The following is a 24,681-nucleotide window of genomic DNA, read 5'->3' as shown; positions in this document are numbered from 1 at the left end:
TGGTAGGCGTCACAATGTGTACAGTTGAAAAGGACTTCTCTCTCTCTCTCTCTCTCTCTCTCTCTCTCTCACTCTTCCTGAAACATCAACTGCTCAGATGCTCAGAATGATTTGGAAAGGAGGGGTTTCAAAGTCATTGCACTGTTTAGTTTGTGCTTTTCAAATAAGTAGCTATCAGAGGCTATTTCTGTATAGAGACCTTAATGATGCTATGGCCCTTTCAGCACTGGTTCATTTAGCATGGAAGACATTATGAAAGACTTGATAAAAGCAAGGAGAATGTGCTTAATTTCCTGCACTCACAAATAAGAGATAACATGCATCTTCTAGTTGGTTTCTACTTCAAGCCAAGTATCCTAAATTAGAAGCAGAAATACCAAGTGCTGAATAATGTTACACCTGACAGATACATCTAAGAAAGAAAAATCAACACATCGGGGAATTTAACAAGTTCTCTGATTGAAAAAGTTTGCTACAGACTTAAGATTTACTGACATTTCAATCTACTTTACTGTACATGATGATTGCAAATTAGTTCATACTTGTATGATCTACAATTTCAACTATGTATAATGGCAGTTAACATCTTGAAGGCCAGGAAAGGATGCTGTTTGTTAGCTGAGGAGGAAATGCATAGACTAATGCAGTCACTAGATATTAGTCAGAAATGCAGGACTACGCTGTGCTGGGAACGAACACTGGTGCAGCCATTCTCGACAGTCTACCACTAACAGATATTGCAGTTGGGAGGCAATGCGGTACTATTTCAAGAAGAAAAACTGCCTGTCACTAAACATGAGTTTTTCTATACATCTCTGCAAAATGGTAATGAGCTTCACAGAGTCACAGAAATAAGAGTACGAATTAAGAAGAAAGTTAGTTTCAAGCAAAGGCATGTTTAGCTTTGTGATGACCATTTTAGACAAAATACAAACTAAGTTAGTCTCTTCACAAAATTTGATGCCCCTGATTAGAATAATTAGCTTTCTTTATTTGATGGCATAGTTTAACCTCTGACACAACCTTTTACTTTATACCACAGCAGTACATGCCGTAAAATGTTTTCATAGGAATTTGAGTCTCTACTCCAAGATAGCTTGTAGTTTTTTCCTCATTTGGTGCAAAATGAGGGGCCTGCAGTTAGTGTGACTCTAGGAATAAATTAAGCTAATCTACCATCTTAAAAACAGGAGATTTCTCCTAAGGATGATTTATGTCTATTAAATGCATTCTAGGATTTAGCTGTTACAACCTACTAGTGGAGAATGCATATGGGAAAGACCAAACAGACTGGAAAATCTCCAGGTTTCAGAAAATATGATTCTGAGTGAGTTCAGGCAATTTGTAAATTGATCAGTCCAAAACTGAAAAGAAGTAAGAATTCCAGTGCCTTGTTTACTTCGATTCCCCCCTCTCTCTGATAAAAATCACAGATCTTTTCCATGCGACAGATGACCAGAGAACGTGATACTTTCGATAAATTGATCTAGATTACAAAGGCACAGACATTTTAAAACAACCTTTTTTATCGCAATCCAAAGCTGCACAATAAATGAGGGGCCCAATGCTAATGTCCACGCAACTTCACTTGTGTGTGTGTGTGAGAACATGGGACTATCTAGAATGTTAAATTTTACATCTGAGCACAGTAGGATGATTCTTCATAGACTGCAGGAGGAAGGATGATGTGGGGGAAAATAAGACAAATCAATTAGACAACACATTTCTTTGAGAGAGACTTCTTTTTCTCAGAAATATGAAAAAAGTGGACATTTACACAAGATGCCATTTACTTTGCTAGTTTCAGTTTCCCTTTCTTTAGTTGCAAATATTTTCATTTGAGCCTTCTCACTCAGCTTCTGTTCTTGCTTGAGACTGCAGTGAAGTAATAACCTTATTTTTATTACATCAGTCTGTTGCTAAGGAAATGACAGATATCTCAAATCCACAATAATGACTTGTCTCAGAAACAAATTCAGACCCTGATTCTGCAACGTATTATGCACAGGAGGACCCTGCATGTGCTTCAACGTGGCTCCGTGTGGGCACAGGGAACTACCCATGTGCAACATAATAAGGGCTGATAGGCCGAGGAAGCAAACGCTTGTTTAAACAATAAAAGCTCTGACAATCAGCAAAATAGGCAGTTTTTCTTTAAAAACAAACAAACAAACACACACACAGATCCAAGGTATATGGATTTGTTTTAAGACAGGCATGTTTTCCCAGTGTGACATTTCCTTGTTCCTTTAAATTTAGGCTATCTATACATTGGGAAATACTGCCCCTTTTGCAATGACTTCAATGTAAAAAGCTTGCCCTAATTTTCTGCATTAGACATGGATTAATGCCAAAGAAAGACAGGAAGTGGAACATCTTTTCAAAATGTTAATCATGGCAGAGCACAGCAGGTCCACAGGCTAGAGATCTGGTGAGTGACACAAAGCTCTGTGGCCCCAGGGACTGGAAATATGGAGCCTGATGCTATTTCATTGGAATCAAAGGTAAAAACCCCATTGACTTCAAGTCAATGGAAATTATACTTATAGCTTTGATTTGGTAAAGCGCTCCAGCAAATGCTTAACTTTAGACACATTTAAATCTATCTATATTTAGCCAAGTAATTAAGCATATGCTTTAAATTAAGCCTATTCTTAAATTCCACTGACTTCAGTGGGATTTGAGCATGTATTTAAACTGTTTGTTGAATCAGGGCCAGAGTAACCACTTAATCATCTTAGGCTCCGATCTTGCAATCAGATTTTTAAAAAAACATACCTTATATAAATATCCATATTGAAATTAAAAACAGAGAATAAAAAATCTTCTTATGAACTTCTAGCTTTTCAGTGTTTTCTAACTGAAGCTGTTTCTGCGTTATTTGCATGTGAATGAAAAAAAAATCCTTTAAAATCAGTCATCTTATTTACAATTGATTAAATTAAGAAGTGCCAAGCCAATTTTTTACAGCAAGTTTCAGTCTGGACACATTTTTACAAACACACACACCCATATGGGGCTCTGCAGTGAAAAATTTTTCAAGAATGATTTTGGGGATTAATCAAGGGTATTATAGTAACATGAGAAGATTATCATTATTATAAAAGAAAAGCCAGGGTTAGGAGAGTGAAGAAAAATATTTCAATGTTACTGATTTAACCTGCAATTAAAAAAAAATCATTGCATAAAATAATCCTTTTTTTTCCTTCTGCAGAAATTAGAAGACTAGCAGAAAACTAAATCTCTAATAAAATAAATGGGGGAAAATCCTTTGCTTATATTTCTTCTGTACACCTGCCTGCTCCCTGCTCAGTGAATCCTGCACACTGAAGATGTTTATGAGTTCATTTTATTGCCGTCCCCGTCCCCCCCCCCATAACTGCCCAACAGCCACTCTCATTTAAGAAGCTCTAAATATTGTTGCCATGGGTGACACATGAACACGGAGCAAGGGAAAGCTCGGCTAATAAAAAGGCTTTCACAGCATTTCAGCCTTTGCTCATAAGTAAAGTTAAAATTTATAGCTTTTAAAATACTGGATCTGGGAGAGGTCAGGTTAAATGGCTGCTAGTAATAAAAGGAATCAATATGCCACAGCATCTGAAGCAGCCAGCAAACTGAATAAACACTTAATCCAAATCCACTTGGACCTGAATTAAAAGAACATAAAATACTGTATTTTCTTTGTTTGCCCTCCATCAGTCAATAGTTTGCATTGCTGGGTCCCCTCGAATTCCACACAGGAAAAGAAACAAACATTTGTTGGCCAAGTGGCAATTAAACCCTATGTCAAGGCCCTGAGGAATTATGTGGGCATTAACCTTATCAGAAAACCACTTTTAGATTAGCAGACTACAAACACAAATGCATCTCCGTCTGTGAAGACCCTGCAACACTTATGCACAAAAGCTCCAGTGGACATTGAGATTTTCAGTCTCAAGTGCTTCCTCACAGTTGAACCTAGTATATTTCAGCCACCTACCCCCTTAACTGTAATCCCTGAGTGCAAACAAAATCACCTATAGCAATAATTAGTATGTCCAGTAGTACAGAAACCTTGACAGATTAGTCTTCATTGCACTTGAAAACAAAACAGAATCAAAGAACAGAACTGCTTTCAGGTCTCTTAATCCTAAACCTAAATTTGGCTCAATTTGTGACTAGATTTTCAAGAGTAATCATGCAAACCCATTTTTTTGTACTTATCTACGTGTGTTTATGAGGAAATGTGCTGGTTAAGTTTGAGCCTGGGAAATTATCACACTTTTTGCCAGAAGGTGCCTTTAAATTACCTACATAAAAGATACATTTGAGGACCCTACACACACAGGTTACTTCACAAAAACATTGATGCATTTGAAATTACAGTTTATAAACTTCAATAATTTTTTTTATTGAAAAAGGGTTAAAAAAAGCCAGTATCTAAACTAAAGCAAAAATACAGCTCTCAAACTGGCAAATACATAATTTCATCAGACCTATTATTAATCAAGAAAAGGGGTTCTCTGGTACATCTCTCTCTCAAAAAGTCCAAAAGACCTGGGAAAGGATTATGTAGGTTTTCTACAAAAGTGCCCTCATCAACATGTCCTTTTTATCCCCTTCTGTGTTCTAAAAAGACTATCAGAATTTTTTAAAAGTTTGATAAAAGCATTTTTATTATAGCTTTCTTAATAGCTGGAGCTACAGCTGAAGTTACATTAGGACTTTATAATTCCTTTTTTTTTTTTTTTAAACACGCTTGACATTTTCTTGAAATTATCCTGAAACTTTCCATGTATGGTCCCAGCCCAGAAATGAAGTCTTGTTGTTTTTTTTGGTTTTAGTGGAATTTTTTTTTTTTTTTTTGGAAAATGGCTATGTTTGAGTTACTGAGGAGTGGAAAAAACATTTTTCCATAAGTATAATACCCTTTTCCCATTCACCAATAACTCAGAAAATCTTCCAAACTTTGCATGTAAATAGCCTGAGAACTGGATTCCTTTCTAGGATTTGGGGAGAAGGGAAGTTTAATTTCCATGTCTGGTTTATTTCCTCTAACTTTATTTGGAGCTGTGTAATTTTGACAATAATCTTGCACCTACAGAACATTTCCCACAGGCAAGAGAATATGCAGACATATTTCAGATTCATTGTTAGAAATACTTAGATGAGTAATTAACAAGCAATTATCTGTCCATCCGCCTACCCGCAGCTATAAAGGGATACTTGCAAATGCTCCTCAACCGACAACTTTGATAAGATACAAGTGGTAAACTCTGGAAGGCAAAAGGGGTGTGAGGGAAAAATAAGTAAATTAAGAAAATCTTTAGTACTGAGCAGACTGATCTAATACGTCCTTAAAATATGAAAAACATTTTATGGCTTTTTCCATAAAAGTGAATCGTTATAAAAACATGTCCAATTCAGGCAGAAAGTGGCAAAAAAATGTTCTTCTAAGCAGCTACAACAGAAGGTCTTACAAAGTATTATACAATATGCAAAGACACGGACCAATATGACATTTGGCAGCCTTGTTGGGATTAGCTGGCATCCGCAACTGGCTTACAAACCCAGCCTCAGCTAAAAATAAAACAAAAATACCTCCTTAACTACCTATGTTGATTAAGGTTGAGGCTTAATTCTATCGTGTATTACTTTGTGTTTTACATCTGTTTGGGTACATGGTACTATCCTTCTTAAAGGAGTTTTGTAGCTCCCCTGAGGGATTTATATGTCATGATGTGTTCCTTCAATAAAAAAAGTTATTTTTGAAAAGAAAATGGGCAAGAGTGAATGAGACCAAATAAAGCTAGTTTCCTCAAATCTGTATTTTTGTAAAACCCACTCCACTCTGAGACATTTACAAAATATGCTCTAACCCTAAATATCATCTTGAAAGATGAAGCCTTCCTAAATCTCTTCTTGTTAGTCTCCGTCTCCATTACCATTACAGCCTTTTCCCAATATTACTGGGAGGATTTTGATGTCTGCCGTTTAAAACCCTTAAATAAGGGCCTTAAATAGGCCTTACCATACTACTAATTACTTGTGTGTTTAAACAGCTGACAAATACATACACAGTTCTGTACTGCTAAGACTTGTTTTAATTGCAAATTATAAATATGTGGGTAGGATTGTTGCTCCAAAAGAGTGAATCTCCTCCTCCATCTCCTCCCTTTTTTGCATGGTTCACATCTATGCACATGGTTTAAATACAGCGGGCAAGATTACTACTTCAAACAAATGAATGCCTAAATGTAATACATGTAGTCACTCGCCCTGGTCTTCCACTTCACGTCACCTGTGCAAAGTTTAGAACATTTGGTTGTGTGTGTGTATGAGAGTGTTATGTTTCCATTCATCTGCCCAGCAGGTGGAGAATAGGTGCAAAGATTCTCCCTGGCAGTAATACTGGACCAGACTACAGGAGATACAGGGTCTGAGGAAGACAAAGGGTGATCTCTAAATGTAATTGTTTATAGAGAATGATCAACAAATCAGTGTATTTCTAGTCAGGCCACATAGGACCTAGTTTTTGGCCCAACATTATTTAATAATTTTATCCATGATCTGGAAGAAAATATAAAATAATTACTGATAAGGCCCCAAATTTAGGAAAGCATCCTCAGTTGGTAAAACATGTGCTTAAATACCGGAAAGGAATGGACTTAACCATGCACTTAAAGTGTTTTCCTGACTCAGGGTCAAAATTTGCAGGTGACGCTAATATTGGTGGGATGATAAATAACATTGAGGACAGGTCACAGTTACAACTAATCGAGGGATGTGATAAATTCTCCTTCAGTTGAAATCTTTATAATAAGGTAGGATGTCGTTCTGAAAGGTATGCTCTGGTTCAGCCACACGTTGTTGGGATGGATTGATAGAGGAATCACTGGATGCAATTTTCAGGTCAGTGCAATACAGAAGGCAAAACTAAATCAGGGGTGGCCAACCTGAGCCTGAGAAGGAGCCAGAATTTACCAATGTACATTGCCAAAGAGCCACAGTAATACGTCAGCATCCCCCCCATCAGCTCACCCCTCCCCCCCGCTCCCAGCACCTCCCGCCCACCGGCAGCCTGGCCAATCTGTGCCTCCCCCTCCCTCCCCTCCTGATTAGCTGTTTCATGTTATTCAGGAGGCTCGGGAGAAGGGGGTGGGAGGGAGGGGAAGGAGTGAGGGCACGGCAGGCTCAGGGGTGGGAATGGGTGGAGTGGGGACAGGGCCTATGGCAGAGCCAGGGGTTGAGCAGTGAGCACCCCTCGGCACATTGGAAAGTTGGCACCTGTAGCTCCAGCCCCGTAGTCGGTGCCTATATAAGGAGCCACATATTAACTTCTGAAGAGCTGCATGTGGCTCCGGAGCCACAGATTGGCCACTCCTGATCTAAATGATCATAATGTTCCCTTCTGTTCACAGAAATGTTTATTGCTCCCACTAAAGTGAGCTGATACATATGAAAGATTAATAGCAGAGAACACTGAAACCTTTGCTTAGTTCAGATACCCAAGGGTGGTTGATGGCCATTCTACAAATACTATCCGAACAGATCTTCACCCAGACCATCAGGGACCATATTTAGGGCTGGAGATCAAGGGCCAGATCCTCAGTTGGTGTAAATAATCAAATATCCACATGCTGCAATGGACACCAATTTACCCTAGCTAAGGACATGACCCTTGGTATCTGCTTACCTTTGGAATACAGGCACCAAATTTTGGTGTTACTTTTTGTCGGGAGACACCTGCTCAAAAGGAGTCAGTCAGAGTATAACCCGTTTAATATAAATTACAGCACAAAGATCAGATGTTAACTATAGCCTGCGTTGAATTCATACTAATGACTTATGGTAGAACCTGAGAGTGACGAACACCTCAGGAATGGAGGTTGTTCATGACTCTGAAATATTTGTAACTCTGAATGAATGTTACAGTTGTTCTTTCAAAAGTTTACAAATGAACACTGACTTAATACAGCGTTGAAACTTTACGATGCAGAATAAAAATGCTGCTTTTAACCATCTGAATTTAAATGAAACAAGCACGGAAACAGTTTCCTTACCTTGCCAAATCTTTTTTTTAACCTTTCCATTTATATTTTTAGCAGCTTATGTTTAACAGTACTGTATTGTATTTTCTGCCCCCTCCCCAGCTGCTGCATGATTGCGTACTTCCAGTTCCAAATCAAGTGTGTGGCTGACAGTCACTTTGTAACTCTGGTGTTCATAACTCTGAGGTTCTACTGTATATGTGAAAAGCTTTTCATTGCTTTCACAATCCACTAAGCCATCTATATTAGTTCACCAGAAAAAATATTTTCAGTCAAGCTATGGTAATCCCCATAACCATGAATCCAAGGCTTTTCTTTTTCCAATACCACAAAAATATTTTTACTGTTCTGTAAATTCTGTTTTCATTTATTCAAGAAATTCACACCATGAGGAAAGAAATAAGATCATAAAGATTTTAAAAAACTGTAGAAAATTACCCCTTCTCAGATTATCAGTGGTTCATGAAATATTATCCTACACCTCAAAGTACATAACTATGTACAACCATCATCTGTGAGGGCACTCCTGCAAACTACACTCCATGAGAGTAGGCTTGATTACTGCTTCCTCCACTCTCTTGTGATGTCTAGCTACCTGACTTTGCCAAACTACTCATTTCTTTGAGTCTATTTACTGCACGTTCTTCCCTGCATATTCTTTTCTTCTTCTAGTTTTCATTTTCTTTTAGCTATAAAGATATTTCCAATATATAAAAAAGACACTGCCACTTTGAATTTTTTTTTTAAATTGGTGAAATATATTTTTGGTGAGTGAGTGAGTGAGTGAGTGAGTGAGTGAGTGAGTGAGTGAGTGAGTGAGTGAGTGAGTGAGTGAGTGAGTGAGTGAGTGAGTGAGTGAGTGAGTGAGTGAGTGAGTGAGTGAGTGAGTGAGTGAGTGAGTGAGTGAGTGAGTGAGTGAGTGAGTGAGTGAGTGAGTGAGTGAGTGAGTGAGTGAGTGAGTGAGTGAGTGAGTGAGTGAGTGAGTGAGTGAGTGAGTGAGTGAGTGAGTGAGTGAGTGAGTGGAGTGGAGTGGAGTGGAGTGGTTTGAGCATTGGCCTGCTAAACCCAGGGTTGTGAGTTCAATCCTTGAGGGGGGCACTTAGGGATCTGGGGCAAAATCAGTACTTGGTCCTGCTAGTGAAGGCAGGGGGCTGGACTCGATGACCCTTCCAGTTTTAGGAGATAGGATATCTCCATTAATTTATTTGTGTGTGTGTGAATACACATATACATATACACACACATATATGTATGTATATAGGGTTCCCGACTCGTCTGCTGATGTCCAGATGGCTTTTTTGGGCCTGATAACATCTTCAGACGTATATTGGGTCACGCATTCTCAGTGCAAATGCCTATTTGTAGACTCTTCAGTTTCACTGCTGCCATTCCCAGTGACCACCCTCTTGCTGAGCCTGAGGAAGAGTTATGGACATGATCTCTAACCACAACACTTTTTATGAGAACAAAGTTATTGTTCTAATACTTATGGCAAGAATCAAGGGAGGAAAAATATTTTTCTTCTATCTCTTTCTGCTCTGGTAATTTTCAGTGTTAGTAGATATAAAATTTTGAGATACAAGTGTGATATTTTAGTTTACAATGTCTTTTTTAGATCCTCAAGCGTTCTCAGAAATAAACGCTCCCCCTTCCGTTATCTCTCTGTGTGTTACATTCTGATTACTTAGTGCTCGTGTGACAGCACAACATTCTCTATCAGTTGGCTTCCAGGTCTGACTAGCTGCTGCCCTCTCACTCCCCCCCGCCATCTCCCCCTCCACACACTGTGTGAGAAGGTGGTCAATAGTTTGTTTTCTCTTCATTGTTCAATTTGTGACCCCCCACACCTTATTTAGTGCACACTGTTCAAACCATGCTTTCAAGACAGAATAATTAATTTCCTCCTGAGCTTTTCTATGGTACTCATCACTATAATATCCCAGTGGCTTACAAACAATTTATCTATCTATCTTCATAACACCCTTGAGATGAGAGGGTGAGATCACTATTTTACAGGTGGGGAGCTGAGGCACAGAGAGATAGATTAAGGTCAAAAACTTCCACTAATTTTGGGTGCCCAATTTGACATCTAGGACCTGTTTTTTCAGAGTACTTACCACTATACAGCACTTTATAGGTTCAAAACATGGCTCCCATTGAGTTCAGTTGCAGACCGCAATGCTCAGCACTTCTGTAAATCAGGTCACGGGGTATTAAGTTGGACATCCAGAAAATGAGGGACCTTGCACTGCCCTGATCTTCAAGCTCCTCAACACGTTCCTTTCCCCTGATAAAGCCTTCCCTTTCCAAACTCTTAACAGGCCTTTCCTAAAATATTTTGCTTTGTTTATCTGAATTATCTCCACCGTCAAATACTTTTATTTACAACCTAAAAGTACAAACTTTCACTTCTTGTGATAATATGCTGCCTCTCGGATGCATCAATTTTATTTCTAAATGTTAGAAGAGTCGGAAATAGACATTAGATATCATTACTTGTGTTACTAGCTCTTTAATAGAGTCTTAAGACTAAATAATGACAATATCGCTAACATACCAGAGATTATAGCTTCTGCTTCGACTAAAGTTAACACCTCCCTCATAACCATTAAGAACAATGTACATTAGCATTTTGAACAGTTCCAAAGATATTAAACAGCTCTGTTACACTTCTTTTCCAATGTCAGAACATCTTATTGTACCTTTTGTTACTGTGACTACTGCTACAATTTAAATTACACTTTAAGTTGACCAAATGTGGAGGAAAATAGCTTCTCTAGAGTGTTCCATGATCAGCTTAATCAAACCTTTTGGTAACCCATACAATTATATCAACTCTTTTATTTTATGCTTTTGTTTCTTCTGTAAGTATTTAAAGACTGAATTGAACCTGTATTCCATTATTTAGCACGTATCCTATTTTTCTTTCTTTACCTGCAATCTCTCTCTATAGACCAGGGGTAGGCAACCTATGGCACGCGTGCTGATTTTCAGTGGCACTTACACTGCCTGGGTCCTGGCCACCGGTCCGGGGGGTTCTGCATTTTAATTTAATTTTAAATGAAACTTCTTAAACATTTTAAAAAGCTTATTTACTTTACATTCAACAATAGTTCAGTTATATATTATAGACTTATAGAAAGAGACCTTCTAAAAATGTTAAAATGCATTACTGACGCACGAAACCTTAAACTAGAGTGAATAAACGAAGACTCGGCACACCACTTCTGAAAGGTTGCCGACCCCTGCTGTAGACCAATAAAATATATTTGTACTAAAAATAAGAGGATTTTTTTTTGCTAATCTATACAAGTAATTCTATTCTAATTCTTTGGGAAGGTAATGAATAGCAACCTGTATTATGACTGGGGACTGACTCATGATCAATTACTTCAATTTCCAAAACTTTATGATTACCATGGCATGGCTAACTAGTATTACTCAATAGCTTTTTCTCCTTATGCTTAACAAATTATTATTATAAATTACTGTGACTAATATGAATGAATGTGGTGAACGTGAATTTCCTATGGCTTGGTACGTCTGAATTTGCTAGAGGATTTTGGGAGCAGGATTCTCTTAGCATCAGACAGGTGGTGTGGAAATTTACCGAGGGTGCTGAAATTGCACTTAAATGGTTAATTGAATCTCTATCTGTGCATGTTTCGACATGAGATTTTGAAACATGTCAGCTGATTGACCAGCTCACAAAGTAAAGAAAATGCAAAACCACCCCATCAGTGGGCTTGGTACAGGTTGACCCAGGTCAAAATAACCCTTTTTGGATGACACTGCACTAGGAGCTCAAGTGAATGATTGATGAGAGGGTAAATGCCAACTGATCTTTGGTCTCTGTCTGTTTTGCAGTCTCTTTTAAAATATTAATTAGAAAAACCTGTAATGAAACGCTCACAAGGCACATTTCTGGGACATGTGACTCCTTTGAGAACAAGAGGTATAAATGCTAAGCAGAGGAAGTTAGTTAGTAGTTCCCCAATTAACATCTGAAGAGGTCTGTGATGCTGTAAGACAGAGAGCCTCAGGGTAACCAAGACCCTGCTTCGGGGGACATTTGACAGACCAAGTACTTGAGAGGGGAAAAGAACAGAAGAAAAGAAGTATCCATCTAGGACTGGTAGCTGTACCTGCTTCGTTTGCCAATCAGGCTACTGCGTAAGGCCAACATAGTTACTGAGGGTTTATGCTTGGGGAATTGAATCTTACTAGGGAGATGCATTATATAATCTTTTACTGCTTGTGTGATTCTTTCTCAAATAAATTGCTGTGCACTGAGCAAATTGAATCAGAATTTTCATTGGTACCGGTAATAATCTGCCCCACTGTGGGCCATTAAAGATCCATTTCAACAAGTAGTCCGGTAACTCCCAACTGATACGTATGCATATTAAGGAGTTTACCTCAGACCAGGAAGCTAAACTCAAATATTTGGAACATAAAGATTAATTTTATATATGACCTATAGCACGCTGAATCATATCCCTGTCAAGAAAGAGTGTCTGCATGCATGGTGGACATGGGATAAGAGGCAGAGCATGTCTCTCTAAAATAAAATAAAAGAACTTAACAGGCAAGACAAAAGTAGTCTCTCTTCCTACTTACATGGCCACTGATTCATCACACATGGGATGTGTCCAGAGTGAAAGAAAACTGAGGCGAGGGAAAAATATGGCACAAGAAGATTACAGAGATACCAAAGCATAAAGAAGCCAAAGGATGTATTGGCAGAAGTCTGGAGATCCAGTATATAATTGTATATGAATGTGCATAAGACGGACCAGGTTGCTGCTTCACAGATTTCTTCTGATGAACAGGACTTTTCTGACCAACAAGCCCCAGTGGATTTGGTTGAGTGAGTGCTAAGCCTCTTTGAAGCTACCATCCCATTAACTCTCTAGGCTTATTTAATGTAGTTATAGATCGGGGTAGAGATGACGTCTTTATGCACATGGACCTTGACAGGGAAGCACTCCTAGACTCCAGGCCACTTCTAGACTCACTTTCTTCAAATTGAGGCGTTCCAGCTCAGCCTCAGGTACCTGTGAGCAAGAGGAGACACTTGGAACTATGTCTGGACGTAATCCCCATGCTGGGAAAACCAGAAAGTCTCTTGGAAATCTACCATCTTTAACATGCTGGCTGCCCGAGTTCGCCAAACTCTGTGTTGTAGGGGAGAACAAAAAAAATAATATGAAGCAATAGTTCAGACAATAAAGCAGCAGAAAGTCAGTCATTAATGTCTTCCTGCAGCTTGGTAAGAGGAGCAAATTGGAGCTACTACTGTCAGCTGCAGCTTAGCAGAGAAAGACTTTTGAATGGAAGTTGGTAGTAGGGAAGCCTTAATTCACTCACTTTGAGAACTCTAGTTTCCTGCATCTCTAAAGTACGGAGACGCAACCCAAATATGATGGAACAGTGGACATTCCACTCAGTAGTAACATTGAACATTTTTGCTCCAATTGTAGGGCCTGATATTTTCCCCTAAAAGTGCTAGCACAGTAAATCCAGTATTGCCTGGATAATTCCCACTTGAAATAGAAATTTCTGTGAATAACACAATTTCCCAGTGCTAGAGATTCTATAGAGCAGACTGATTTCTCAGTAAGGGGGTAAACCAGCAGTCAAGGATATTAGTAAAAATAACCAATTATTCATTACTTTTTTCTCAATTTCATTGCCTCCTATTATGATTTTATTGCTTCCTGGCTTGGTGGAATATTTTCTGGCTTTAACGTCTTCTGTGAAATTTCTGACTCAAATCGACCAACAAAGGGGGCTGCTGTTTCTAACATCACTTCACACTTTTCATTCAATTATATTATTATTATTTGTATTGCAGTAACGCCTTGGGCTAGGTGCTGTGAAAACACAGAACAAAAAAGACGGTACTTCCCCAAAGCGTTTACAGCCTATGAGTGTTTCGTTGCCCTTCTGCAGCCCTGGCTAATTTCAATGCACGGTATTCCTTTTGCGTGGCTAGGCTGTAGACGCCTTGTCTTTGCAGTGTTGTACTTTCCTTGCAGATGATTGTTCAGCATTGTATGAGCTGCAAAAGTGTAGTATACGGTACATTCCTCCTCTTTATGAGCATGTCACCTCAACATGCCCCTGTGTCTCTCTCTCTCTCCAGCCCACTCAGATGTTTTCCACTTTCAGGTGAAAATAAGCAACTGTTTTGATATAAAATTAATTCTCTCAGATTTATGTTGAGATTGAACCTGAATTGTTGTTGAGTTAAGTACAGTATTTCAGATGAATGTTGTGAGTGTCAGCCTGTAATTGAGTCAGTGTCAACTCCTCATAGTATCTTTCAGATGAAGACACAAGTGGTTCATCTCTTCTGAAAAATAATACAATCAACGTGGCTCCTGAAGTCAAGCACAGAATTTTCTGCTGTTGGTATGTAAACTGTTTTTGAGAATCAATTATTCTGAGTCAATGTTAATAGCCCTGCCCTTCCATTGTTACAAAAATAGGTAATTTTTCCTAATACTGTACATTCTAATCAAAAGCCTGTAATCTACTTTAGCACTGACCACCTAGTCATCAGTAGCTCACATTTTGGCACAGTATTAATACATTCATATAGTTAACTATATAACTCTTCAATGTCAGCATTCTTGCCTGCTGTAGGTTTGAATGATGTTCAAATTCAGTGGAGCACACTGAAGAAATTGGAAGGATAGTATTTTGGCAGTTTAATCGAAAAAAGCTAGTTTGATTAATAACCAACATTGATGTTGCCATATAATGTATGACTGCTGCATTTCAATCACTAGATTTTCTTAATCTGGTTTAGAAATTAAACTGGTTATCTTGAAATCTTCAGGCTATTGATTTATATAAAGACACCGAGAAATTCTATTTGAAATTAAAAATAATTCCCTATCAAAGAGAACACACACCTGGAGGACACATTCAACATTGTTAAAGCACATCTCAACATTAGTGATTCTAGTATTGTTCTTAATTTCATTGTTTATTGATTCTATTTACTCAAGAATCCACTCATGGTTTCCATTTTCTAAAAAACCCACAAAATAGGAGTGTCTTTCCTACTAATGTAAATTAGAGTGTAAGTGGAGTCACTTCATATATTGTAAGTGTAACTCATCATTAGAGTGGAAAGAGAAATCTTGCTTCTACTTCTTTTACTATAAATTGCTTTATGGATGTTCAAGTTCTCATGTTACTACAATTGTAACATTTGAAGAATTATATTGAAATGAATCAGACTATTTTCACGGTAAGTAACTACTCAAAATGAACATAGGGGGCAGAGTTTGCTCCATATCTGGCAATTTTACCACTGATGTTAGATACTAGGAGTTCCTTGTTGCCCTAGTGAAAACAAGGTACTAAACATGAGAAAAGATGTCAGAATCTGGCTTTATCTTGAAATTCCAGTCAGAAGAAGGTATTAATCTTTTGGGGGTCTGCATACAGGCTACTAGGAAAGTTGTTTCATGACTCTGAAGAATAAAAGTCACTTAAAAGTTCTTTTATTATTTTGTTTTGGCACTGAGCTCTTAAATGTGTATCTAAATTGGCTGTCTTTGGGTAATGTATTGGGCCTACCTAAATTTCCTCTGTTCCACAGGTGCCTTTGGAAAAATAGAGGCATAACACAAACCAGTATTTTCCTCTGGTGTGTTTAGCTTCTTTAGTAGATAAATGCCCAAGTCAGGATTTTCAAAAGTGGCTCGTAATTTCGGGTGCTTTAATTTGTTGGGTTCCCAACTTTAAACCCCTTAAATGGATGGGATTTTCAGAGTGCTCAATAGACCTGTGTAGAGGATGGAAGTTCTGTTTCAGAGAGGATTTAGAAATTTTGAAATTGCTTCATTCTGAACTGGAATAAAACTGAAAAATACTCTTATGACTGAAAATCCCCATATTGTTTTGTTCGGGTTGATCAATAGGTTCCATTTAGATTTTGACTATTTTGTAGTACATTACACATTAAAATTTTAACAAATTCTAAACAAAAAGTCATTTCAAAATAAAAACCAAAATGTTTTATTCCAAAAATGTCAGAACAGGATTCTTCAACATTGGCAGAACTTTTTTCTCCAGTTTTCTTCCAAAACAAAATTCAGTGAAAATCAACCCAATTTCGATGGAACCAAATATACCAATGGAATATGGTTCTGTTGAAATTTCTCCAACCTTGGTTGGAGAAACTGACATGAGATTGTAACCAAGAAAGTAAAACCCAGCTGAAATTTTTTGAAGGATGGGAAACCTACTAGGGTCTCCATGTGGAAGGTGGGTTGCCTAGGTAAGCTTAGCATGTGTGTAGACTGTCGTTTCTTTATAGCATTTTTATCCTAAAATCAATGTATGGCACTTTGTGAAAGGGTCACTGGTAACCCTGTCATCATACCTGAGAAAAAGCAGAACCACAAGTACTGGACTAAGGTCAGACCTGCTGGGATAGTCACAGTGAATTGCAGGGAGACTGCAAATGTAAATCTCCGGTCTGAAGGGAGAGGAACATGGATCCCCATCATAGAGAGGTGACAGCTGGAGGTCTGAGACCAAAAGGGGAACCCTGGAGGAGAACACATAGGTGCAGTTAACTGTGATACTGCCCTCTCAAAAACATGCACTTTAATGTGTCAAGTTGTACATCAAAAATCACTAGTCACTTCTGAAAACCATGGCCCGATTTTGTAATGATCTCACAAATTTATTTCAATGGCATGAGGTATTCCATAATTATCTTCTGTTGCTCTACACTGTTCAAAAGCTTTCATTTACCCTCATTGGTAGCTACTGTTCATTTCAGTAGCGGTAAATATTTTTTTAAACTAGATATTGTTTATAGACTGAACTGCACTTTCTACATTCTAATTTGTTTACCAACCCTGTAATACTGTATCTACCATATGAAAAATAAAGTGCATAATTTATTTGCATTTTCTCACTCATTTGCTAAAAGGGCTCATGAAATTTTAATGAGTAGTTAAAAAGAATACACTAATCTGTATATTAGACACCCTGTACTAATACTTTTTTTTTTAAGTTATGATAGGTTTGAGAACAGGGATTAACTGATATTTAATAACTTTAATAGTTTGTCTTTATTGTCTAAAGGATAGATAGAAAGACAAGAAATACTCTAATAAATAGCCTTATACGTGATCTATTATTGGTGTATTCAATATTTAGTATAATTTGGAGGAATAGGATTAGGATGATATTTTGACTACTATTTGCATTTATTTTTATTGTGTTGTAGGTTTCAAAAATAAGCAAGTTATTTTATATAATAGTTGAAAACACTTAGCTCTACATGTAATTTTTTCTATTTTCGGTATCTGTAAAATGAATAGGAAGTGTTCTGTTTTAAAATAATGTATCAATTCCAGAGGGCTTCAGTCAAACAATTTCATCATTTTATTTTCAGAATTTAAACATTTGAGCAATGAAAAAAGAGGCATCTGAATAGCCATATTTTATTTAATTTCTCTTTTATCTAAAACTAAAAAAATAAACCTTTTGTGAACATAGGAAATCATGCTAACTGCACACACGCAACAAATACTAACTTTCTTCTTTATCCTCCTGCACCATGCGGTACATTCAGCCTCCACCAGTTTCCACCATTTATTTCAGTCATGTCTGTTCAGGCTTCTGAGGGTCACATTATACTCATAGAATCACAGAACTGGAAGGGACCTCAACAGGTCATCTTGTCCAGTCCCCTACACTCAAGGCAGGACTAAGTATTATCTCGACCATCCCTGACAGGTGTTGGTCTAACCTGCTCTTAAAAATACCCAGTGATGGAGATTCCACAACCTTCCTAGGCAATTTATTCCAGTGCTTAATCACTCTGACAGTTAGGAATTTTTTCCTAGTGTCCAACATAGACCGCACTTGCTCAAATTTAAGGCCATTGCTTCTTGTCGTATCCTCAGAGGTTAAGAAAGAACAACAATTTTTCTCCCTCCTCCTTGTAACAACCTTTTATGTACATGAAAACTGTTATGTCCCCTCAGTCTTCTCTTCTCCAGACTAAGCAAACCCAATTTTTTCATTTTTCCCTCATAGGTCATGTTTTCTAGACTTTTAATCATTTTTGTTGCTCTTCTCTGGACTTTCTCCAATTTGTCCACATCTTTCCTGAAATGTGGTGCCTAGAACTGGACACAATACTCTAGTTGAGGCCTAATCAGCTCTTGTGCCCTTAATAATGTCTCTCTGAAAAATGCCATTTTTCAATTGTTTTTCCGCTTAGACTTGCTTCCCATGGGATTTTACATACCAACTCCCTCAGTTTGCTAAAGTCTGCCTTCTTGAAATCATTGTCTTTATTGTGCTTTTCTTCCTCCTACCATTCCTTAGAATCATGAACTTTACCATTTCATGACCATATTCATGGATTCTTTTTCTATTGTTCTGTATATTACTTCTCTAGGACTGGTTCGGACTATTTAGAAAAGCTGGACGAGCACAAGTCCACGGGGCTGGACGCACTACATCCGAGGGTGCTAAAGGAGTTGGCGGATGTGATTGCAGAACCATTGGCCATTATCTTAGAAAACTCATGGTGATCGGGGAAAGTCCCAGATGACCGGAAAAAGGCTAATGTAGGGCCCATCTTTAAAAAAGGATGCGGGGAACTACAGGCCAGTCAGCCCCACCTGGAAAAATCATGGAGCAGGTCCTTCTGGAATGAATTTTGAAGCACTGAGCAACATCAACCTCTGTGAAGTCAGTGGGTGATGAGGAAATTCAGTGCTTTGCAGGATTAGGCTCTATGTCTCTGTAATAACTTCTCCTCTCAAGGTGCTTTGTCCCTAATGAGCCCTTCAAAAATGAACACAATGTATCTCCCTCATATTCTCTGTCGAGTTTTCAAACCTAAAGTAACACACTTTATGCCTTTAATATGAATAAGAACACACGACATCATCCACAGGAAGTCAGTACAGTATTAATAGTCTCAACGAGAATTCTGTGCAAGCATCAGACCATAGTCAATAATCCCTGGGCCCAGCTGATGGCCCCTTGGGGCTGTGGGCAGCCTATACAGGAGCAGCACTGAAGTAGCATCAGGGAGTTGACTAGTACTAGAATGGCTACAGGATAAATTCAAAGCAAAGGTGGCTTAAAGCTGCCTTTTCACCCCTTATCCTCAGACGTGGGTTAAATTTAGACCCAACCAAAGAATCTGGCTCCAATGATCTATTTTACAATTATGCATGTATTACCATATGATGTTTTTATCTGTATACATACAGACATATGCACACATACTCACTGTATCTATTGGGTTTCCAGGAAATGGGGCGGGCGAGCCCGCCCCATGCTAACGGAACCCCCCCCAGCCTAAGGGGAGGTGCCACAGAGCCTCAGAAACCCACTAATTGCGGGGGACAACTAATAAAAGAACAGGGACAGGAACAGGGCACTGGCCCTGTTACATCTCAATACAGCTTTTACAGCTTTTAAAACTGAGAGTTGTCATTGCAGGTCACTTGCTTGCTCCTAGTAAGGTGCCCTACAGGAAGGCTTCCTGCTCTGAAGCAGAAGAGCAGGTGGGGGATACCCGGTCAGGGAAAGAAGAGAGCGAGGTTGATTCCATATCTGTAAGGCAAAGGGCATAAAAAGGAGACGCTTGCAGGGAGCAGGGGCTGGCTATTGGGAAAGGACTGGGAAGCCCTGGAGATGTGAGCAAAGGCAAGACTCTGCAGGGCTGTGAGGCTGCTTTGAGGTGCATGGGTTTGTTCTGAACCTTTTGTTAATAATGAAAAACCCTGAAAAGAGAATTGGAGCTATGCCTACAGAGTGTGATTTCACCTTCGCTGGCTGGTGTTTTCTAACTTGTTTCAAGCCTATTTCTTGGTCTCTAACAGAATCAAATATCATCAAAACAACCTACAGCTGGCTTTCTCCTTAACAGCTTATTGCATGCTGTGACGAAGTGGGACTGCTCTTAATGTTTCCTCTGAATACTGTGTGGGTACCTCAGTTTCCCCTATGCGTTTCTTAAGTCTCTAGGGGGTGAGATTGTTGCAGAGCAAAGGGCAAGTGTGCATAAATGGCTGGCATTCTGTCTCCTGGCAGCTAATGGCCAGGGCCCTTCCCCCCATGCAAGGGGATAGCTAAAGGTGTTGGAGAACAAAGAGATCAGGTGACCTCCTGGCCCGGGAAAGAGGAAAAGGCCAGAAAGGAGGGGCTGGAGAGTTTCAGTCTTGGGCTGGCTGGGGAATCAACCCCGAGGTTGGGGGGTAAGTTCCCTACTACCCTGAAGGCCCTGACTAAGGGGGTCCTGTTTATGCCTACAAGCTCTGGTGTGGACTGTGTTCCTGCCATCTAATAAACCTTCTGTTCTACTGCCTGACTGAGAGTCACGGTGAATCGCAGGAAGCCGGGGGTGCAGGGCCTTGTCTCACCCCAAACTCCGTGACACATGCACACACAGACTGTCTGTTAGTCTATAAGGTGCCACAGGATTCTTTGCTGCCACTATTACAGTGAAACCAGAATTGATTATTAACTGCAGTAGGCTGCCACTGGCTTCATCTTCAATTCTGCTGGTTAACTAACAACTGAACTGCTAGCGATAACTAAATTTAAGGGATTACTGCTTAATCCAGTTAGTGTCACCCTTCAGAATTAACAGTAAAGATCCAACAAATGCAAAGCAGAAACAGGAATAAAAATAAGACTGACTGTCCTAAGCATGCTGTCTATGTACAGTAAAAAGTATTTTAGTAACCTTTTGGAAGCAATTTGTATGAAAAGTGCTAGGCATTATTATTATTATTGCACGAACTGCTAAAAATGATTGATGCTGTTCCATGAGCAACTACACAATTCTTTCTTCAAAGTTTTTTTCCTCTGCATAATATTACTGTGTAGTTTTTACTATGCAAAGACGTATATTAATAGTGCTGGCAACCTATTTCTTACAATAAAACCTTATTTAAAAATGTTATGAAAAGTAAATACTACATAAGACAATGTTTGAGAAATGAGTTGGAGTTGGAATATCAATTACCCGCTGCTACCCTTAAAAACCTACATCTTAGCAAAGAAAGATGAGAGGATTTAAATAATAATAAAAAATTCTCAACTCTGCTGAGGATTATAGATCCCCCTCCCCCACAGACCCAAACCCAGAAAGTAGAGCAATATGCATGTGGTAAGCAGTGGAGTTAGAGCAGAAAAAAACCCAGGTAAATCTATGAGTTATTTCGTTTTATATTTTCCAGTGAGTCACCAATAACCTATTCTTGCTTCCCCCCAAGTTTGTTGCATAGCTAGAAAAAGGGGGCATACAATTGTTCACTAATCCTCCTTCACTGCCTCATCTGCTGAACTGTAAGTTAGAGGGGCAGATGTATCATCTGGGAAGTTTTCCAAATTCATCAACTCCTTGGCGCCAGTGATTTCAGTGTGCCCATTGCCAGCACTGGCTGTTATGCCCATAAAAACCTAACTCCTGGAGGAAAAGGATTAAGAAATGAGGCACTCAACAGTGGCTGCAGGTTTCTTCAGTCACAATGAACAACTAAAAGAACCACAGTAACTGCTAATGCTTTTCAGTCCCTAATACACTCAAGGGTTTTCCCAAACATCTGCAAACCGTTGTCATGAACAGGGCTTGAGAAATGTACACACACTAGCTGGGGAACTAAACATAGCAGTGAGAGGCAGATAAGAAAGACTTGTGATGAGGGCACACAGCAAGATCTGAATTTGTACATTTGTAAATATGTAGCCCAATGGTTTTAGAATCACATGAGCAGTTTCTTCTCACTAATGGGTGACACAGGCTCTCAAGCCACTTCTGGTGCTTTCTGCAATGGACTCGGTCTGCCTGCTGTAATCAGTCACCACATCGGATCAACGTTACTTCTTGAAGAGCCCTTTGCTTAGAAGGCCCTATATGCATGGAAACTGCCTGACTCATTTGCAGGATTCAACAGTTTTCTTTAGATCAGAGAATTTCCATAGCAGAAACTGAAGTTTTATCAGCCAAATACAGGTCCTTTGAGCATTTTGCTTTATGCTCAGATGCAACGAGCAGACAAGCGATCCTTGTTTTAGAGATTAACATAACGTCAACATTCCCAAGATTCTAAATGTTAAATTCACCTTACTGACTGCTCCCAAGGTGACGCTTAACGTGAAAGAGTCCCGAGCATCCACAGTTCCAACAGAAGTGAATGGGAGATGGAAGACCTCAGTACTTCTAAATATCAGGCCTTTTCTTCTGGCTACATCTATTGCAGACTCAGTTATATTTAAGATTTTACCATCACTGCTCATTTAGAAAAACTCGAGGTACTATTCCTTAATCTTATTGTGACAGGCTGCCCCCCTAGGATGCCACCCGACATGCAAAGATACCGCTGAGCCCGCCTGTTATGCCAGTTTGGGCCCCCTTTTTACCTGTCTTGCCGAGCCAGGCTATTAAGCCTCTTCCAACATACACACAGGCAGGGCCACACCCAACTGCAGAACAAAACAGACACTGAGATCAGTTCTGGGAAGGCTCAGCTAAGGGGACTTGCCCCAGCACACAAGTGTCCACTCCCTTGGAGTGCAGACCCACAGATATATTATGAAATCCCCCTCCTCCCTCAATGTGGAGGAAAGTATGTGCAACCTCTCCTCTCCCCCATTAGAAATTACAGAAACTGGGTTTAATAATAAACAGAACAAATTTAACGAACTATAAAAGGCAGATTTTAAGTGGTAACAGGGGTAGCAAACAGAACAAAGCAGATTACTAAGCAAATGAAACCAAACACGCAAACTAAGCTAGTTTCACTAAAGAAATTGGTTACAAATAGTATTTCTCACCCTAGATATTGTTGCAGGAAGATTACAGAAAGTCTTGAAAGGCAGCTGCACTGGTCTCCCTCTTGAGACCTCAGGTATTACGATATTACTCACAAGCTAGACGCCCTCCCAGCTTGGGCTCAACCCTTCTCCCCCCAGATTTTTGCTTCCAGGTGTTTTTTCAGTGTCTCTTTGGGTGGGGAGGCAGAGGAGAACCATGTCACTCCCCTGCCTTATATAGCTCTTGTGTAAGGCGGGAACCCTTTGTCTTCTAGTGGAAAACCACTGGTATTCCAAAAGAGGAGGAGCAGTATCCAGTAGCAGGTGACTCGGACTCATATCTCTGATGGCTGTGGCAGCCATTGCTCGTAGGCTGTCTCCAGTGTCCACAGGAAGACTAAGCCCTTTCAGAGTCCATTGTCTCTGCTAATAGCCCATTAGCCCTGTCTGGCTTTTCCACTGTTGTACCTCAAGGGCTGGTTGGGGGTGACACCCAAAGTAACACATTTGAAATACAGATACATAGTTAATATTCCTAACTTCAGATACAGAAATGATACAGGCATACACATTGAATAATCACATTCAGTAAATCATAACCTTCCCAATGATATCTCACATGAGCCATCTTGCATAAAATATATCTCAGTTATGTCATTCATATCATAAGCATCTTTTCATAAAGAATATGGAGTGAAACGTCACACATTCACTCACAGCATTGCTGCTAGGAGCAGAGATTGAGTGGTTTGGAGTATCAAAAAGAGCTGTCTTAAGTACTTATGTATTCTATGCTGACTTACATCCCCTTTCCAGTGTGACTGCACCGGGTGTAAATCATTTTAGAATTTGGTTGCGTATGTACACACGTGTATTCCTATAAATGTGTGTGCAATGTCAGCAATCTAATCTATAGTTATTTTGATTTGATGTAGTTCCAACCAATGCCTTAGTTGCACATACTATGCATGTGAAAACATACCAGTTTATGACCTATATATACAAACTGAGCCCAAACCTAATTCACAGCAGATGGGGCACTTTCTCTGGCAGGCTACAAGGGCCATAAACTATTAATTTCTGCAGAAGTTAAAAGTTTCATTTAAAAATAATTGTTTCCAGTCATGATAGTTGCTATTCAGAACCTCGTGGGCAGAGGTGAAACTGACAAGAATTAAGCAGCTGTTTGATAAAGCTGGGGGTAACAGCAAGTGGTGGGCCTGGAGATATTCATGGGCAAGGAAGATCCCAAAATTGAGGTGTTCTCTCCCCTCCTCCTCCCCCATCAGCCAGTAGGCTCTAGTGGGGTGTGTATGTATGTGGCACAGTAGTGCAGACCTCTCCACAGCCTTCATAGCACGCAGAAAGCTTTGAAGGCAGATCAGAAAGTTCCTTGTCCCTTTGACTTCACAGAGGGAGGTGGACTATTACATCCCCAAGACAGTTTCGATTAACAGCTCTCTTTGAGAAACGTCTGACCTCTTCACATCGCCAGCAGACTGGGTGGCATGTCAGACTGGGTTCTCATTTACATCAGTGCGAAGTGGGTATAAATGCTACCAAATCTGAACGGCAGCATTTTGCATCCACACAGCACAAGTATAAATTGCAACAACAAGGTGAAAGACAAATAAGAGAATCAGAGACACGGTGTTTAAGAGTTTTCCTGCCCTCAAGCCTGAAAATGATAGAAGAGCACCTGCATCAGAAAGCTCTGACTCAAAGCGGAACTCTGCAGTGGGGACATGAAATGTGGCAGGTTAGGAACAAGGGCAGATAGGCATAAGAAAAAGGGCTGTGATTTTCAGCTGGAACATGCAAGCGG

At 39.4% G+C, this 24,681-nt stretch overlaps 1 protein-coding gene and 1 long non-coding RNA gene across 14 annotated transcripts in view; one reads left to right on the top strand and one right to left on the bottom strand.

Annotated features, from left to right (window-relative positions):
- PARD3B (par-3 family cell polarity regulator beta) overlaps positions 1 to 24,681 on the bottom strand; it is a 665,445-nt gene that overhangs the window by 201,772 nt on the left and 438,992 nt on the right. For 10 of the 12 annotated variants that reach the window (XM_045032213.1, XM_045032216.1, XM_045032215.1 and 7 more), the window contains one exon: positions 22,464 to 22,526. The exons of the other annotated variants lie outside the window; for them this stretch is intronic. In XM_045032213.1, coding sequence (XP_044888148.1) covers positions 22,464 to 22,526 — 63 coding nt within the window. The remainder of the gene's footprint in view (positions 1 to 22,463; positions 22,527 to 24,681) is intronic. 12 annotated transcript variants of the gene reach the window in all.
- LOC123378445 overlaps positions 11,942 to 24,681 on the top strand; it is a 32,086-nt gene continuing 19,346 nt past the window's right edge. The window contains exons 1-3 of one of the 2 annotated variants that reach the window (XR_006582622.1): positions 11,942 to 12,206; positions 14,356 to 14,450; positions 18,478 to 18,536. This is a non-coding gene — a long non-coding RNA (uncharacterized LOC123378445). Of the gene's footprint in view, positions 12,207 to 14,355; positions 14,451 to 18,477; positions 18,537 to 24,681 lie in introns of those variants that run through there. The other variant, XR_006582621.1, reaches the window with a different exon arrangement.

Source organism: Mauremys mutica, chromosome 10, assembly GCF_020497125.1.
Source record: "Mauremys mutica isolate MM-2020 ecotype Southern chromosome 10, ASM2049712v1, whole genome shotgun sequence".
NCBI lineage: Eukaryota > Metazoa > Chordata > Testudines > Geoemydidae > Mauremys > Mauremys mutica.
The sequence above is the reverse complement of the archived record's forward strand: the minus strand, read 5'-3'. Positions and strand labels throughout refer to the sequence as shown.